The sequence below is a fragment of the Aulonocara stuartgranti genome (genome assembly GCF_965226115.1).
Source record: "Aulonocara stuartgranti genome assembly, chromosome: 7".
Taxonomy (NCBI): domain Eukaryota; kingdom Metazoa; phylum Chordata; class Actinopteri; order Cichliformes; family Cichlidae; genus Aulonocara; species Aulonocara stuartgranti.
In genome coordinates, this window is record NC_138945.1 from 42,669,297 (window position 1) to 42,688,588 (window position 19,292).

The 19,292-nt window shown below is 42.9% G+C and overlaps 1 protein-coding gene across 1 annotated transcript in view; it reads left to right on the forward strand.

The window, feature by feature from the left end:
• The window catches only part of LOC309710226 (aminopeptidase N-like), a 61,465-nt gene that overhangs the window by 15,667 nt on the left and 26,506 nt on the right, over window positions 1–19,292 (forward strand). Inside the window, exons 2-4 of the mRNA XM_082539517.1 lie at window positions 770–904; window positions 12,934–13,031; window positions 15,209–15,325. Coding sequence (XP_082395643.1) covers window positions 795–904; window positions 12,934–13,031; window positions 15,209–15,325 — 325 coding nt within the window. The 5' untranslated portion in view covers window positions 770–794. The remainder of the gene's footprint in view (window positions 1–769; window positions 905–12,933; window positions 13,032–15,208; window positions 15,326–19,292) is intronic.

Consider the following 19,292-nt stretch of genomic DNA (forward strand, 5'->3'; position numbering starts at 1 on the left):
AAGAAAAAATAAACATACAGCATCCGGAATACAAAAAATAGAAAATACACAATACACAGATACATAAATCCAAACTTTTGTCGTAGTGTGAATCAGTGACAAAGAAAGAGATAGAGAGAGTGTCTTTGACACAAATGTACTTGATAATGAGGCAGACGTAGATGGAACCAGGACAACCATCCGCAGCTCCCAAGAGTACCGAAGACCTGGGGGCACATGTCTCAGCAACATCCGTGCGTTCCTCCATTTCTTTACTAACTTTAACTTTAACCTGTTAGCAAAGAATTTCCAGATTTATTACCATGTTCAACGTTCTCCAAATGCAGCCTTTGCATCAGACATTTTGTTCTCTCATTAATGATGTCATTTTATTCTAGTTTTAGTTTTCTCAGGTTGTTAATTATATGTTCTTGTGGTGAGGCAACATAGGCTGATTCCAATTATTTATTTTTTGTCCTAGTTCTGACACAAGCATTTTTTCCTTCTTTTTCTTATATGAACATTAAATTTTGCTCTACATTCCTACCTTTCCCGTTTCCCATAGAATACATGGGGATATTCACTGAGTTCATTATTATCTAACTACATTATCTGCTTCTTTTTGAAATAATTAATGAAATCTTGTTCTTTTAGCAATGATGTATTAAATCTCTAGCTCCTAATTGGTGATGTGACTCTTTGCTATGTCAGTGGAAAGATAGCAGTGCATGATCGCTGACAGTTGAAGGAATGTGTCTTTGACAAGTGTTATTGTTGATTTTCCCAGCAGCTTTCCTGTCAGCCCACTTAGCCAAATGGGGGCAGCTGCCCTGCCAGCCACCCTGGCATTGATCCATGAGCCCACTGCACCATCCCGCCTGCAGTGGAGCAGCAGACCGCACCTCTGTTACAAAAACAAAAACAGGTACACAGGCTTTGCTGGCTATTGCTAATTGTTTTATGTAGTCAATTCCATTAGATTAGTGGAAAAGGAGAGTGAAAACAAAAAGTGAAAAGAGAAAAGCAAAAGACAATCGTGTAAATACACGTCACCTGAGTCATAGCCATAGGGTGTTGTTTTGGTCCTGATAAAGCTGCCTGTTGACATACAGATTATTGACTGTGACAAAAGCTCAAGACCCTTCTTGGATAAAGTTTTTTTCAGATTGGGAAGGACCTTGTGTCTCTCCAGGATCTCCTTGGGAAACTGATTGTTTACACTGACGTCCGTTCCTCTGAACGTCTGGCTTCAGCTCTTCACCAGATGTTTTTTAAGTGTTTAAATTGGTTCAAGATTGGTCATTAAGTTAAGATGGCGCCGGTGAGGTCGGCTGCCGTCACGACTGCTCCGACCACTTTTTCTTTGTCTTTGTTTTTTAAGTTAGTTTTCAGCGTTTCTAAATCGGCAAAATCATCACCATTGGGTACATTAGGTATGACAGTGACACTCTTGTTTCTATTGGTATACAATGTACTCACAATTCGAAGTTTTTAACTCCGGATCCGAGCTGGCCGAGTGAGATCTCGAGGGAGAACAAAGGGAAGCGGCGGCGGCCTAGAGGGAAGCGAGCCGGCGTCAGGAACAGGCTGAGAGCTCGTGCACACCGCACACCTCTGCCTAGCATCCTGCTCGCCAACGTCCAGTCACTGGAGAACAAGCTTGACGACCTCAGGGCCAGGATAAAGTTCCAGAGAGACATTCGGGACTGCAATCTCCTCTGCTTCACCGAGACATGGCTGAACCCAGCGGTGCCGGACCACGCCATCCAGCCGGCCGAGTTCTTCTCGGTTCACCGCATGGACAGGACACGGGACTCGGGGAAGTCAAGGGGAGGCGGCGTGTGTTTAATGGTGAACAACAACTGGTGCAACAGTGCGAACGTTGTTCCTCTCACACGCTCCTGCACACCAAATCTGGAACTACTGTCCATCATGTGTCGTCCTTTTTATCTACCTCGGGAATTTACATCGGTCATTGTAAGTGCCGTTTATATTCCACCACAAGCGGACACGGTCACCGCCTTATGCGAGCTGCATGAGGCACTCACACAGCACCAGACACAACACCGGGACGCTGCGCTTATTGTGACGGGGGACTTTAATAGCGCCAACCTCAAACGCGCAGCGCCGAACTTTTATCAACACATCACCTGCCCCACCAGGGGTGAAAGGACACTGGACCACTGCTACACTACGGTCGAGGACGGCTACAAGGCACAATCCCGCCCCCCGTTTGGCAAATCTGATCACGCCGCCATCTTCCTCATGCCAAAATACAAACAAAGGCTGAAACAGGAAGTTCCGGTTCAGAGGAAGGTCGCGCGCTGGACGGATCAATCGGTGGCCGCGTTACAGGACGCACTCGATGACGCAGACTGGGGCATGTTCAGAAACAGCTCCGACGATGATGTCAACGTGTTTACGGAAGCGGTTGTGGGATTCATCGGGAAACTAGCGGATGATACCGTGGAGACAAAGACTATCACAACGTTTCCCAACCAGAAGCCGTGGGTGGATAAAACCATCCGCGACGCTCTGAGATCCCGCACCGCTGCCTACAACACGGGACTCATGACGGGGGGCATGGACCCGTACAAAGCCGCGTCATATAACGTGCGGAGGGCGGTGAAAGAGGCGAAGCAGCGCTACGGGAGGAAACTAGAGTCACAATTCCAACAGAGTGACTCCAGGAGCCTGTGGTGGGGACTAAGGACAATAACGGACTATAAAGCACCAACAACCGGTATGACGAACGCGGCCGTGACTTTGGCAGACGAGCTGAACACTTTCTATGCTCGCTTCGAGGCTGCAGCTAAGGTCTCCAACAATGCTAGTGTTAGCGGCGCTAACGGCTGCAGACAGGAAGATACTGCCAGCACCGGAAACGTGCTCGTCATCTCCGAGCATGAAGTAAGGAGAGCCTTCAAGAGAGTGAACACCAGGAAAGCAGCAGGACCAGACGGCATCCCAGGTCGTATCCTAAGAGACTGCGCATACCAGCTAGCTCCTGTGTTCACTGAGATATTCAACATCTCTTTATCTCAGTCGGTGATCCCCACATGCTTCAAAGAGTCCATCATTGTTCCTGTCCCGAAGAAACCCCACCCTGCTTCTCTCAATGACTATCGCCCTGTAGCCCTCACCTCAGTAGTGATGAAGTGCTTTGAACGCCTGGTCAGAGACTTCATCATTTCTTCACTACCAGACACACTGGACCCACTACAGTTCGCTTACCGTCCAAATCGTTCCACAGACGATGCCATCTCTCATCTCCTCCACACATCACTCACTCACTTGGACACTAGAAGGGGGAATTATGTTAAAATGCTCTTCATAGACTACAGCTCTGCATTTAATACCATAATTCCCTCCACACTCACCACCAAGCTGGAGCATCTGGGACTCAGCTCATTTATGTGTCAGTGGATCTCCAACTTCCTAACTGGCAGACCACAGGCAGTAAGGATGGGCGGACATGTCTCAGCCTCCACCACTCTCAGCACTGGAGCCCCCCAGGGGTGTGTTCTGAGCCCCCTGCTGTACTCTTTGTACACATATGACTGTGTGGCCACTACCAGCTCCACCACCATCATCAAGTTTGCTGACGACACCGTCGTGGTGGGCCTGATCTCTGATAACAACGAGACGGCCTACCTGAAGGAGATTAGGAATCTGGAGAACTGGTGCCAGAGGAACAACCTCCTTCTAAACGTCAGTAAGACAAAGGAGCTGATAGTGGACTTCAGCACTAAGCAGGAGAGGAACTACCAGACCCCCGTCATCAACGAGTGCCCAGTGGAGAGAGTGGACAGCTTCAAATACCTCGGAGTTCACATCACGCAGGACCTGTCATGGTCCTGTCACATCAACACCGTGGTGAAAAAGGCCCGACAGCGTCTCTACCACCTCAGACGCTTGAGAGACTTCCAACTGCCCTCCAAGGTGCTCAGGAACTTTTACTCGTGCACCATAGAGAGCATCCTGGCGGGAAACATCTTAACCTGGTTCGGGAACAGCACCATGCAGGACAGACGAGCTCTACAGAGGGTTGTGCGGTCAGCTGAGCGCACCATCCGCTCCGAGCTCCCTGACCTGCACTCAATCTACAGCAGGCGGTGCTGGACCAAGGCCAGGAAGATCGTGAAGGACCTCAGCCATCCCAACAACAGACTGTTCTCTCTGTTGAGGTCAGGAAAGCGATTCCGCTCCCTGAAGACCAACACAGAGAGACTGAGGAGGAGCTTCTTCCCGCAGGCGATACGGTCTCTCAATCACACCACCACACAGTACTGACCCACACATATGGTTCTTACACACACACTGGACTTTCTGGACTTTGTTTTTGCACAACACTGGTCACTATATTCTTCATTTCCAGTTAATACTTGTACAGCTGCTGTTATTGTGTATATATTTATTTAGATTTCTTCATACATTCTTATATAGTTCTATATTGTGTATTTTGTTGTACAGTTATTTTATTTTCAACTTTAATTTATATATTTTATCTTATTCTCCCAGTTAAATTTACCCTTCATTCTAATTTGTGTTGTACAGTTATTTCATTTTTAACCTTAATTTATATTTTATTCCTTCCTAGTTAAATTTACCCTTTTTAATTTTTCATATTTATTTCCTATCTTATTCATAGCCTTTCCTTTTTTGTTTTCTTTAGGTCACGAGCAGTTGTCCAAGCATTTCACTACATATCGTACTGTGTATGACTGTGTACGTGACAAATAAAATTTGAATTTGAATTTGTCTGGGCCTGCACAGACAGACAGTCAGACAGACAGATAGATAGATAGAACTTTATTAATCCCTTGAATAGGTTCCTATAGGAAATTAAGTTTTACTGAGAATAAGATAAAACAAAATGCTATGTAATTTGTATTTGGTAGCAAACCAAATTTTCTTTTCACTACAGTCTTATGGAAGAAAAACTATTCAGAAGAAATCTATGCAAGTTTTGTTTCAATACATTTCTTAATAAGTAAATTATAAAATTTTTATTTCATCATGTGTGGTCTCCAAGTGATTTGTCTTATATTTGAACCTTTAGTTATAGTTTAACAGAAACAATTTTTCATAACACTTTTACTTTATGAGTGTCATTTTATTGTCACACAGCTATAAAGCACAGTGATTATGAACAGGAGAGTTAAACACTTATCACATCCATGACATCCATTTGTAACCTTTGTACTTTCCAGTTTTCCAAGCACTATCTCTAAATCAACCTTCTGTTCTTCTTCTTAGTTTGAATAATTTAATAATTTACAACCTCTCGTGATCCTACCTGTGTATTTTAGTTCTCGGTGTTCCCCTGCTTGTTGTCACATTGCACCACCCTCTATGTTTTTTTCCCTCAGTGCTCCTCATAGTTTCCTAGGTGTTTCCCAGTTTAGTTCCTTAGCTTCCCAGTGTCATAGTGTATTGATTTTTGTCCGTATTTCTAGTTCCTCACTTTTGGTTTGGTTTTCTGTATGTTTGAAGAGTTTTTTACAGCCTAAATAAAGCTGCCTCCTTTAGTTCACTCTTTCATTTTCTGTGAGTCCTGCATTAGGGTCCTGCATCCTGCCACACAGCAAACATGACACTACCTGCTGTACAGTAAAAAATTAGATACAGTTTAGTTATTTCTACATTTTACACGCCTCACTTAGGCATTTCCATTGTTATGGAAAGGGCACGGGATGTTTCTCTATGAAACTACCGTAGATGACAGAAATCAATTAGTTTCAACCCAAATAAAATATATCTTAGATGTACTCCAACAGGCATATGCTAAAGATATAAGAGGCCTGGATATCCTATAAAAAGAGATAGCTGATGCAGTTTAGCTAAGTTACAAATAAATGGCTAATCTTAGCTTGCTTGAATACTTTAAACCTCTAAGGTCAAAGTCAGCCTCAGTAATGACTTGATGACTACACTAACATAGTCTATGCAATATAATTTTGTCTTTACTAAATTATTTTACCAAAACTTGGCACTTACGATGATATGGAGGCAGTTGGTCTGCTGTGGTGTCCCCTACAGACAGTGACCAAAAGAAGTAGCTGTTCCCTATCCCCAATATCCTCCTCTGTTATCCTAGCCCTTCTTCAATAAATCTATAAATCTTCTCAGTGGTCTTCCTCCTTTCCTCCGGTCTTACATTTCTGTATACAGCCTCCTTTGTCCAATATATCCACTATACCCCTGCTAAGTATGTGGAGAGACAAGACTACAGCTGACCACCCCCATTAAGCAATGGAACTGTTCAGTGGGGACCAAGTCTAAAAATCTAGTCTAAAAATTAGTAATATACAAATTGTGTTTTGATTTTAAATTTTAAATTATTTAAGATCTAGTGACCTACACCAATCAACAGAGGGTTTATTTGGGATCAGTAAAAACAAGTAGTTGATTATAGTCATAACCATCATTTTAATTTTGGCTACCCTCTCTGTGATTCATACAAGTATTCCAACGTGTGAGATCATCCTCTACTATTTGCAGTTGAGGAATGTGATTCAACCCTGACAAATCTGAAAACCAGGCAGAAAAATTTATACGTATTCCAGTTGATGGAGTATTCTGATATAGATGAGAACTTATCTATAAGTGTGATCATCTTCAGAAGAAAGATTTGTGAGTTCCCAAGGAAAAGTATTACATCATCAGCATATAGGGTTATCTTATGGTCTGCATTTTCAGTTTGAATTTAATGTTGTAGAAATATTTGAAACCAGAGGATTCTAAGGCAAATTCGGAAGCCTCTGCAATGCTGTCCCATTAATCTGTTCAGTATTACATAGCTTCTATGATTTAAAAAAAAAATAAAAAAAATAAAAATCTCAAAACGAGAATCAGAAAAGGAAATGCACGTCAGAATCTGGCAATTATAACTTTGGCCAAATTACTGACAATAAAACCTCCCAACAAAAAGTTGTCCAGTCTGCAGCAAATACATATAACTGCACATGCACGACTGAATGGGAGTGCTTCAAAACATGCTCTAGAATTCTTGAATGTTGTTTAGTATTAAAGTGAAGCTTAGTGATAAATCAGCACATCCACCGCTGCACAATAGAAATAACAGCTGTAGGTAAACGGCAATTTCAAAAAGACTGATGTGTGGCACAGATGAGTTCTTTCATATTTAGAAATAAAAAATAACTACATAAATGGAAATATTTGATTATTGTTTGATTATTGTACAAAAAATATTTAAGCAATGAGAACAAACAGCAGATAGATGTGTGATGTTTCCCTGTGGTCTTAAGACCCAAGAAGGGAGACCAGAGCGATGGATCTACAAAAGACATAACTGAACTTAAGCCAGTGATTAGCTGCAAAGAGATAACCACAAAGCATAAAAATGTAGCACACAGCAGCTAAAAGTATGGTCCATCCATCCATCCATCCATCTTCATCCGCTTTATCTGGGGCCGGGTCGCGGGGGCAGCAGCCTAAGCAAAGAGGCCCAGACCTCCCTCTCCCCAGCCACCTCCTCCAGCTTATCCGGGGGAATACCAAGGCGTTCCCAGGCCAGCCGAGAGATATAATCTCTCCAGCGTGTCCTGGGTCTGCCCCGGGGCCTCCTCCCGGTGGGACATGCCTGGAACACCTCACCCAGGAGGCGCCCAGGGGGCATCCTTGTCAGATGCCCGAACCACCTCAGCTGGCTCCTTTCGATGTGGAGCAGCAGCTGCTCTACTCTGAGCCCCTCCCGGATGGCCGAACTTCTCACCCTATCTCTAAGGGAGAGGCCAGCCACCCTTCGGAGGAAGCTCATTTCTGCCGCTTGTATCCGCGATCTCGTTCTTTCGGTCACTACCCACAGCTCGTGGCCATAGGTGAGGGTAGGGACGTAGATCGACCGGTAAATTGAGAGCTTCGCTTTTACACTCAGCTCCCTCTTCACCACGACGGACCGGTGCAGCGTCCGCATTACTGCAGCTGCAGCCCCAATCCGTCTGTTGATCTCCGGCTCCCTTCTACCATCACTCGCGAACAAGACCCCGAGATACTTGAACTCCTCCACTTGGGGCAGGAACTCATCCCCGACCCGGAGTGGGCACTCCACCCTTTTCCGGCTGAGAACCATGGCCTCAGATTTGGAGGTGCTGATCCTCATTCCCGCTGCTTCACACTCGGCTGCGAACCGTTCCAGTGCGAGCTGGAGGCCCTCACCCGATGAAGCCAACAGAACGACATCATCTGCAAAAATCAGAGATGAGATTCTGAGGCCACCAAAGCGAAAGCCCTCCGCCACTTGGCTGCGCCTAGAAATCCTGTCCATAAAAATTATGAACAGAACCGGAGACAAAGGGCAGCCCTGGCAGAGCCCATCACCCACCGGGAATGAGTCCGACTTATTGCCGGCAATGCGAACCAAGCTCTTGCAACGGTTGTATAGGGATCGAATGGCCCGTAGCAATGGGCCAGACACCCCATATTCCCGCAACACCTCCCACAGGACACCCCGAGGGACACGGTCGAATGCCTTCTCCAAGTCCACAAAACACATGTAGACTGGTTGGGCAAACTCCCATGCACCCTCAAGTATCCTGGAGAGGATAAAGAGCTGGTCCAGTGTTCCGCGACCAGGACGAAAACCGCATTGTTCCTCCTGTATCCGAGGTTCGACTAACGGACGAACTCTACCCACGTGAGCATTGAAGTCTCCCAGCAGGACAACAGAGTCTCCAGGTGGAGCACCCTCCAGCACCCCCCCCCCCCCCCCCCCCGGGACTCTAAGAAGGCTGGGTACTCTGAACTGCCACTCGGCGCATAAGCGCAGATGACAGTCAGGACCCGTTCCCCGACCCTAAGGCGCAGGGAACAAACCCTCTCGTCCACCGGGAAAAACCCCAACGTACCGGCAGCAAGCCGAGGGGATATTAGAATACCCACCCCAGCCCGCCGCCTCTCACCAGGGGCAACTCCAGACTGAGACAGAGTCCAGCCCCTCTCCAGGAGACTGGTTCCAGAGCCCAAGCCATGCGTAGAGGTGAGCCCGACTATATCTAGCCGGTACCTCTCAACCTCACGCACTAACTCAGGCTCCTTCCCCACCAGAGAGGTGACATTCCATGTCCCTATTGCCAGTCTTGGCAGCCGGGGGTCAGTCCGCCTCCGCTCCTGGCCGCCACCCGGCACACAATGCACCCGACCCCTATGGCGCCTCCTGCGGGTGGTGGGCCTGCGGGAGGATGGGCCCATGTCTCCTCTTTGGGCTGTGCCCGGCCGGGCCCCATGGACTAAGGCCCGGCCACCAGACGCTCGCCCTCGGGCACCCTCCCCGGGCCTGGCTCCAGGGTGGGGCCCCGGTAACCCTATCCCGGGCAGGGTAAACTGTTCCCTCGGTGTCCTTTTCATAAGGGTCTTATGAATCGCTCTTTGTCTGGTCCCTCACCCAGGGCCAGTTTGCCATGGGAGACCCTACCAGGGGGCAAAAGCCCCCAGACAACATAGCCCCTGGGATCCCTGGGACACACAAACCCCTCCACCACGATAAGGTAGCGATTCAAGGAGGGGCTAAAAGTATGGTGCGTAATATAATCAAAATGAGCCTTTAGATTTACACACATTATAGCAACAATCTGAACTATTTATTAGACACTAGTTCAGACAAATCAGCTACTTACCAAAGACAGCCTGTCATATAATCTTCTCCTGTGCACCTCACAGACTGTCTGTTCAGAGAACCTGACACATTATCTGGATGAAATATTACAGTCTAGCCTGAACCCACAGTGAGTGGAGCTCTGCAGCTGTGTACAGCTGTACACCAGTGAGTGATGCGCACTCACTGCCAACAACATAAAGGCATTTTATATTGGTGCACATTTTGTAAAATTACGTTTACTCAATTGAATAAGAAACAATTTATTTTTTTCTTAGGAATGATGTGTGCTTCTCATTATGATGATTTTTTTTTAAATCATAGAAGCTATGTGATACTGCACAATCCACTTCCCTGGATCCAACATTTTACAGGGTGCGCAAGGACAAGAGAAAAGACATGAAAAGTGACAAATGATGCCACCTGAGAGCCATTCCTAAGTGACCAAAATTAATAACAATAACAACAAAAAGAAAACATGCTTTTTAAGCCAGCATTACTTGTTCTATGTAGACAGGTGTCTAAATCAGTGTCACTACTGAGAACAGGAAGGCTGTGCAGAGGGTAATTTACTGCCAAAAAACGAGTGGCTACTACCCCTGGAGGCAGCCCATGATCACAAGCTCCTCCAGTCTCAGGAAAACCAGGGCCATCACGGGTGACACCTTGCACCCTGCCAAACACCTGTTTTATGTTTGACCTGCTACCTCGTGTCAGCACCTCAGGTCACTCAGGTCCTGCACCTCCAGACTCACAAACAGCTTCTTTGACCATACATTTTATACAGCTTAAGCACATTATCTACCTCACATTTATGGTGAGTTAAGAATTAATAGTTAAGCTAACATGTATGTCTTTGGGAGGAAGCTGGGGTGGCTACCAGCTGTGAGGCAGTATACTGCACCATCTCGCCGTTCAAATTTCCCAACTCTAAATGTCAGCCTTGACAACCAAGAGATAGGGCTAAAAGTGATGACTGGTAATGGGCCTTTGTGTTGTCAGTATCTTACAAGGTTTGACCTCTGAACACTGAGTCAAAGATGATAAGAATCTTTATGTTATCCAATGAGTGAATTCTCATTGGACATGCAGTGTTTTATGACTGATATGTAAACAGGCAGTAAAACATTATTGTGCAGTTTACTACTACAAAATGGAAAGTCATCGTCAACAGCAGCACAATTCCCACAAGTGCCAACCTAATTTATAATCCATTTATTTCACACATTGAGAGGACTTGATTGTGGCAGAAGGGGAGGTCGTAGTTAAATGCTGATAGTCACCTCTCTTTGTCATTCACAGGAGATTCAGCAAACCAGACAAGCTCAGTTTAAACAGGGCTTTGCTAATTCACAACTGAACTGCCACTGAAGACTGAGATCAGGGTTTATTCAACAACTGGACTTGTTCCACTCTGCCATTTTGTTCACATCTATCTGTAGGACGTCTTTGCAATGGGAAAAACCTGCAGAGTCAGTACTCTGTGTGTTTTGTGTGTAATCTTAGCCTTGGTCTCCATAGCAACCATTGTCACATTGTGGACTCTTGCCCTGACAGATCATGGTGATGTTACAGCTCCTTGGGACAGGTAGGATATTAATTGGCAAAAACATACCTTTTATTGTTTTTATTACCATTTTGTAACCAGGGACCTTATAATTACTGCAACCTAGTCTAGCTGAATTAATGATTTCTGAAATGGAAGAACTAAAAAAAAATGGTTTGATGTAAACAAATTATCTTTGAACTTGACAGAAACGAAATTTATGATTTTTGGAAATTGGGTAAAAGACGAGGAAGTAACTCTGTCCATTGATGGAGTTCCGATTGAGAGAGTTACTGTTTTTTGGGGTTAGTATTGAATGATAAATTAACATGGAAATCTCATATTGAACATGTTAGAAAAAAGATGTTTAAAAATATTTCTATTTTGGATAATGTCAGATATATACTAGATTATAAGGCAATGCGTATTTTATATTTCTCACTATTTTTCTCCTATCTCAGTTATTGTGCTGAAGAGTGGGGGAATACATATGCAACTAATATAAATCCTCTATACTTGTTACAGAAGAAAAGTGGTACGAATGGTTCATAATGTTAAATATAGAGAACATACAAATAATCTGTTTATAAAATCGAATTTGTTGAAATTTGAAGACTTAGTGAAATTACTGACATTATTATTTATGTTCAAGGCAAGAAATAATACATTACCTCTTAAGTTACAAAGTTTGTCTGTATTGTGTTCAGGAAGTGGGGATAACAGAAGGACGTTTGACTTGAAGCATCAGTTTGCTAGGACCACACAAAGGCAATTGTGTCCGACAGTTAAGGGTATAAGAATATGGAATTCTCTTCAAGATAATCTTAGGAGTTGTACAAATATGCACCGTTTTAAAATGTGTTACATACTTAAAAGGGTAAATCAATATGAAGAACATGAAAGTAATTTGGGCTAAATGTGGAAGGAAAATTTTTCATTGCCATTTAGTGCTGTATATTGTGATTATACTGATTTGTTGTTAGTTTTGCATTGTTAAATAAAGATACATATTAGAGGGTTTTTTGGGTTGTTGGCGCCCTCTTGTAAGAATAATTAGATTGCAGATAGGGGGCAGGTGCTAATAAGAATTTATTCTTCTGCTCCTTTTTACCCATGGGTGCAGTGTTATATTAATGGGAAGGAGGATTTGTATGAAGGAAATGAAACACTGTTGAACCATGTGTGAAATAAATAAATAAATGAAATGGAATAAATGAAATTTAAATGTTTGTTTACGGTCATGTACTGTTTGAGGTGTTTATATATATTTTTAATATTTCTGTTATTTAGACATACTGAACAGGCATAATATCATGGTCACTTCCCTAATATTGCATTGGTTTCCTTTTTGCTACAAAAATAGGAACACAACTGTGATGCACCATGTATTCTAACACCTTTCTATCAGAACCAGCATTAACCTTTTGGTAATTTGAGCCTACTGGATCAGACAACACGGGCCAGCCTTCACAGCATGGATTAAATAGCCTTGACCAACCATGACCCTGTCACTAGTTCACCACTGTTCCTTCCTTGGACCACTTTTGATAAATACCACTGCAGACTGGGAACATCACAAGAGCTGCAGTTTTGGAGATACTCTGACCCAGTCGTCTCCCTATCATAATTTGGCATTTTTAAACTTGCTCAAATATTGATGCACAATCCTTTTTTCTGCTTGTAACACATCAACTTCAAGAACAAACATTTGTAAATGATCAAATATAAATAAAACAAGCTGGATAGCAATGTCTGAAATAAGTCCTATTATTTTTGTGCTTATTCTCCTAAGCTACCGTCTCTCCATGGATGTGATTCCTGAGTACTACAACATCACCATATGGCCTCGTCTCAGTCCTGACCCAAACAATGGTCTCTACATTTTCACGGGTGAGTAAAACCTTACTGTACAAATAGTTCCCTGTGGCCTAAAGTAAGGTGTATAATATGAAGACTGACAGTGCATTGACTATCATTTTGTATTAATTATCTGTTCTTCATAGTGGTTGAAATGGTGTTTAGGTCCTTTATTTCAGCAAAAGTAGGATAGGGAATATCAATCTGTATTGAAATTCAAATCCTACTTCAGCAAAAACATTTTAATTATGACACACATTGGATGTTCAGAATGTCATTCCCATCATGCATGTCTAGCACGAGGACCCTAGAGTGTGTTGTAATCAGCACCAAAAGAACCAAGCCACATCAGATAAGCTGTCTGAGTATGTTTTTCTTATGCACTGTATGAAGTTGATATGTCAGTATGTGGTTATAAAGTGACAATGATTATGTGCATTATTCACACAAATATGTATAGCATCTGAGCACATGGTAGTATGCTTAGCAATCTAGCAAACTAGACCATTAACACAATGCTAACAAGGGAAATACATTAGCATAGAAAAAAAAACTTGCTGAATTAGAACCCCTCTGAAAGTATTCAAAGTGAATGACCAAGCACTTTTCATACAAGAAGTCACGTAGTTAAAACAGCAGCAGCAGAGATGGTTGTGGTGTATGACTAGCATGTTTATTTTGAAAAACAAGGCTTATCTGTTCTTGCATATAGTCATTAATGTGTGTAATTATAAATGCTGATTTGTAGTTATCTTCACTCACATGTAACATTGTGTTTTACAGTTATCTCCAGTAAGCATCACAAGGTTATACTATGGTAATAATAGGTTGAGATGTGATGTTTGAGATAAAATTAAAGGGTAAATTTGTAGATAATATTTTTTTTTATTGGATGAGAAAATTGTGCCATTTTCTTAAGAGGGAAAATATATCAAAATAGCCTGTATTTCTATAGCGCTTTACTAGTCCCAAAGGACCCCAAAGCACTTTACACATTCAGTCATCTACCCATTCATACACACATTCACACACTGGTGATGGCAAGCTACATTGTAGCCACAGCCGCCCTGGGGCGCACTGAGAGAGTTCAGAGCTGTGTTGAAGGCTGATGCTTAATGGGTAAATGGGTCTAACGGTAGAGATGATATAGACACATGTCATCCTTAAAATACTCAGTGCTGTAGATCAGTTTACCCTAAAATATATAAAGCTCATACAAATCTAAAACAGTAATGTGCAGACAGTAATGTAGCAGTAATATTCATAAAATTTAAACCAAAAAGTAAGGCAACACATCTTTGCAACATCCCTGAACCCATCCCAGCAGAAGAAGGAGGACACCCAGATGGGTTGTCATGGAAGGCGCAGCAAACGATTGGCTCAGTAGGCATCCCCACTCCCCACATCCCACCACGGTGCAGGAAGAAGTCGGCCTGGGGCCCACAATGTCATCGCCCTGGAAGACCAAGTAGTCCGGGGCAGAACCCTCAACACAAAGAGTAGACTGGAGTGTGCAGATGAGTTCCAAGGCTCATCTGTACACTGCGTCACAACACCAGACATTTCTTCAGTTACAGACAGTAAAGGGACTGGTCTGGGTCCAAGACAAGCTGCACCCGGCAACAGGTGCTCCCTTTTCTGGACACCCCACCCCACCCAATTGGCCTACGGGCACCCATGAGTCCTGGAGGCACAGATCAGACATCTCAACGTGAGCTGACCCACACCACATGGTGAGGTGGCCAGACCAACTCATCACAAGGAGAGACCCAGCCAGAGACTAGACAACCACGGGCACCGGGGCCTCAGACCTATCACCTGGCCCTGCCCAGATCAGGCCAGCCACCCTAGCCAGGAGCCAACCTCTGCCACCACAAGCACCCCAGCCCCACTACCTTACTAATGCTTAATAGTCTTGATATATGATCAATCATCCAGGTAAAGAAATCCCAAAAAATTGATTCTGGACGTCCAGATGAACAGAAGAAACTTTTAGGGAATGCCTTAATAGTGTGTCATTATTATAAAGGGTTACCTTCAAATGTTTTATTCACTGTTATTAGTGATTTATTTTCTCTGTATCTGCATTTAGGTTTCTCTACTATACTTTTATTTCCGCAGAGATTTCATTGGTGCCTGTGTTAAACTACCGCTGCAATGGAGGTTGCATTAATATAAGTTAGCATTTTTCTTTTTTTCATGTGTTTCAGGCCAGTCCACTGTGCAGTTTGAGTGTGTGAAAGAAACAAATTTGATACTGATTCATTCCAGTCAACTGAGCTACACCAGGCAAGACAACAAACACATGGCCAGTGTCACCACTGCAGGTACCATCAAAGTCTTGATACAAAGTAAAGTAACAATTCTTAATTTTATTAGGATCTCAGAAATCATTTTACTAGTTCTGCAGTTAATACTATTGCATACATAAAACTGTGAGAGCAGCAGAAGATGTATTGAGTTACAGATGTTTTCAAAGATATTATTACCTTTCTGATATTAACAAATTAAGTATTGCTGTAGGATAACACATTTTAAAAAATCAAAATTTTGAAGAAAAAACTCATTTATGCATGTTTAGCTTTTGTTTGTGAAGGTTCTCAGTCATCCAGATCATTGTAGTCTAAGGAGCTGCGTCTGGACTTCTTTAAGTTTCTTGAAGACGTTTCAGCTCTCATCCGAGAAGCTTCTTCAGATCTAAGAGCAAGCCCTATTGGGAGTGTCCCTAAGAGGGCTGTGGACCCCCTATTGATCCTCTGCCTAATCACCAGTGTTGGTCAAGTTACTTGAAAAAAGTAATCAGTAACTAATTACTGATTACTTCCCCAAAAAGTAATCCCGTTACTTTACTGATTACTTATTTTCAAAAGTAATTAATTACTTAGTTACTTAGTTACTTTTTAAAAACACGATTTTCAACCTGAAGAGGTGATAAAGTGATAGATCTTTCAGCCCAATTCTACTTTTTCTACATAATCCATCATACAAAATGTAATCAAATGAAAAAGTCTCTTTTTTTTAACTTGTTTTATTAGTTTTAATCTTTTAACTTTATGCATCAAGCAAAAATTTAATTATATGCACCATTCTCTGAGTTGAATAAATTAGTTTAACATTTAAACCTATTTTCTACACATTCCAGCACATAACATAAAATATTCTTTTGTGTTTACACTCACTCTTTCAAATAGATGCAAGTAAAACACAGCAGAAAATAAATAAAATGAAAGACTAGCGGTCCTGTTGCTCTATTTTCACCTGTAAAGCAAGAGTGGGGTAGGCGGAGGTTTACCCTGGTGCAGGTGTGCTGCAGCGGTCAGTTGAAGAATCCACGAGTTTCTCTGTGAGTTTCCCATTACGTCAGTGCTTGTTTAGGGGTTTTTTTTGCTGTAAAAAGAAGTTTTCTTCCCACGCACAACGGACGCTAATGTTTTTGTCACTTTTTATGGAATCAAACTCAAAGTAAGGTCAGTACTTCCACGCTTTAAACGCTGCACGCTCATACTCTCTCCCACACTCGATATATTATCCATTGTTGATCTGCACACAGCTGTTGTCACTAACGGCGCACTCGCTTACGTCACTGTCGTGAGACATTCTCGCAAAAAATCACGGTTTTAGTAACGCAGTAACGCAGCGTTCCTACGGGAATGTAACAGTAATCTAATTACCGTTTTTGCAATAGTAATCCCTTACTTTACTCGTTACTCGAAAAAGTAATCAGATTACAGCAACGCGTTACAAGTAATGGGCAGTAACGCGTTGCGTTACTGCCCATCTCTGCTAATCACAAGAGCCAAAGTGTGCAAATGGGTGTGTGTGTGTGTGTCCAAGAACGGGTCTCCAGCACCAGGCACCGACGTGGTCCACGCCTAATGGCTGAAGAAGCTGACTGCACTCCATAAGCATCTGCAGTACAAATAAACCAGCTGCTAGTCGATGATAGACACCCAGAATGGCTAACTGTAGGGCGGACAGTCCTGATCCCCAAGGACACCAGAAGGGACTGGTCCCATCCAACTACCAGCCAATAACCGGCCTCAGTACCACATGGATGTTCCTCTCAGGCATCATAGCAGCTAAGATGAATAGGCACATGGCACAATACATGAGAGGGGCACAGAAAGGGATTGGCAAGAATACCAGAGGAGCAAAACACCAGCCACTAGTAGATAGAGCAGTTGCCTGAGACTGCAAGACTAGGCTGACCAACCTTGCACTGCCTGGATTGATTAGGCCTATGACTCGATGTCCCACACCTGGATCCTGGAATTCCTAGAATTGTACTAGATCACAGGAACATAAGAGGCTACGTTAGCAACTCTATGGGGATGTGGTATACAACACTAGAGGCCAACTTCAAGCCCATAGCACAGGTTGCAAACAAGTGCGGGATCTACCAAGGAGATCCTCTGTCCCCACTGCTGTACTGCATAGGCCTGAATAGGGATGGGTACTGGTATTTTTTTTGTATCGAAAAAATATCGAACCGTGACACCAAAGTATCGAACCGAACCGTGAATTTTGTGTATCGTTGCAATATATATATATATATTAGAGATGGACCGATCCGATATTACGTATCGGTATCGGTCCGATACTGACCTAAATTACTGGATCGGATATCGGAGAAAAATAAAAAATGTAATCCGATCCATTAAATATCACGAAAGCACCTCACAAAACTTGCAACATGCCGTAACTCACCTCAGAACGTTAGCACGTCGGAGCAGTATGCATCACGTGATAGAGCGGCTGTGGTGGTCTGGATAGCATTTGGAGCTTCGCTAGCAACCCGGCATTTCATCTCCAACAAAGTTATCCCCGAGAGAAGTAAAGCAAGTGTGCAAGTCCATCTCTGAATGTTTGTAAAGCATTCCTGCGTTAAGCTTAACAAGCGATATATGGAGCGACTGCCTCTTCTCTCTCCCTCCCTCTCTTGCTGCTACTTCAATCATGAAACTGCTTAATGATCAGCTGATCGGCTTTTCTGTCGCGAGTCCCTCTCTCGTTTGTTTTTGGCCCACTTTGCACCAGAAAGAGGAAACCAGCGGCTGAACAACAGCAGCACGTTTAAGCTTGATAAGCTGTTGTTAGAATGTATTTAATATTACTTTCTACTCGAGGATCTTTTTCTACGTAACTGTGCAGGGGCGGATCTAGCAAAGTTTAGCCAGGGGGGCCGATAGGGCATTAACAGGGAAAAGGGGGCACAAAGACATACTTTTCTTTCTTATTCTCATTTAAAATGTCTAGCTTTTAATAAATAATTATCTGACACCCAAAGTTTTAATTTGATGTAAAAGGAATAGAAGTTAATTACTGTATAAAGTGACTATTAAGTCTAATATATATACCCTAGTAAGCTATAGTACTTTTTCCTTTGGGAAGGTACCATCTGTGCAGTCTGCAATTTTGTTGAAGAAAGATCCATCCATCCATCCATCTATCCATCCATGAAAAATAATTGATTTCTGTGCATTTTTTTTCACACTGCATCAAATTAAGGTTGATTACATCGATTAAGCATCATGAGGTGAAGCGTGAGGGGTGGTTCCCTATTTTTTATTTATTTATTTTTGTTGTTGCTGGGAGTTGGAACCCTATTAGTTAGGTTGCTTAATATTTACGCTAAGTACTCTTTAAAATACCAGAATAGGGAGGATGGTGTAGGTTTAAGTTTATTAGATTGATCAGTATTGCTGAACTATGAAATATTTTTTTTTGCATACAGGTATAACAGAATAGCTTTAGTGTAGTTGTTGTTTTAAACTTGAGTATGAACTTATACAAAATGCAGAAAGATATTAAAAAAAACAGTTTTGTTGATTAAAAAACACTATATCAGATTCATATCGGTATCGGCAGATATCCAAATGTATGATATCGGTATCGGTATCGGACATAAAAAAGTGGTATCGTGCCATCTCTAATATATATATATATATTACGGGTGCAACGATATTCGTATCGATATTGAACCGTTCGATACAGTGCTTTCGGTTCGGTACGCATATGTATCGAACAATACAACATTTGTAATTTATTTTATCCATGTTGTAAGGAGAGCTTAACTTCTGTCTCGCTAGCTTGCCCTGCGCTCACTGAATCTGCGTTCGACTACTCCGCCTAGGCTGCACTGTCGAGCGCAGATCCACTGAGCGCTCAACACAGACAGCATAGTCAGAAGGAAGAGCGCAGGGCAAGCTAGCAAGACAGAAGTTAACCTTTCCTTGCAACATGGACCTCCCCCACCCTCATTCAGATCTGGCATTTGGAATTATTTTGGTTTTC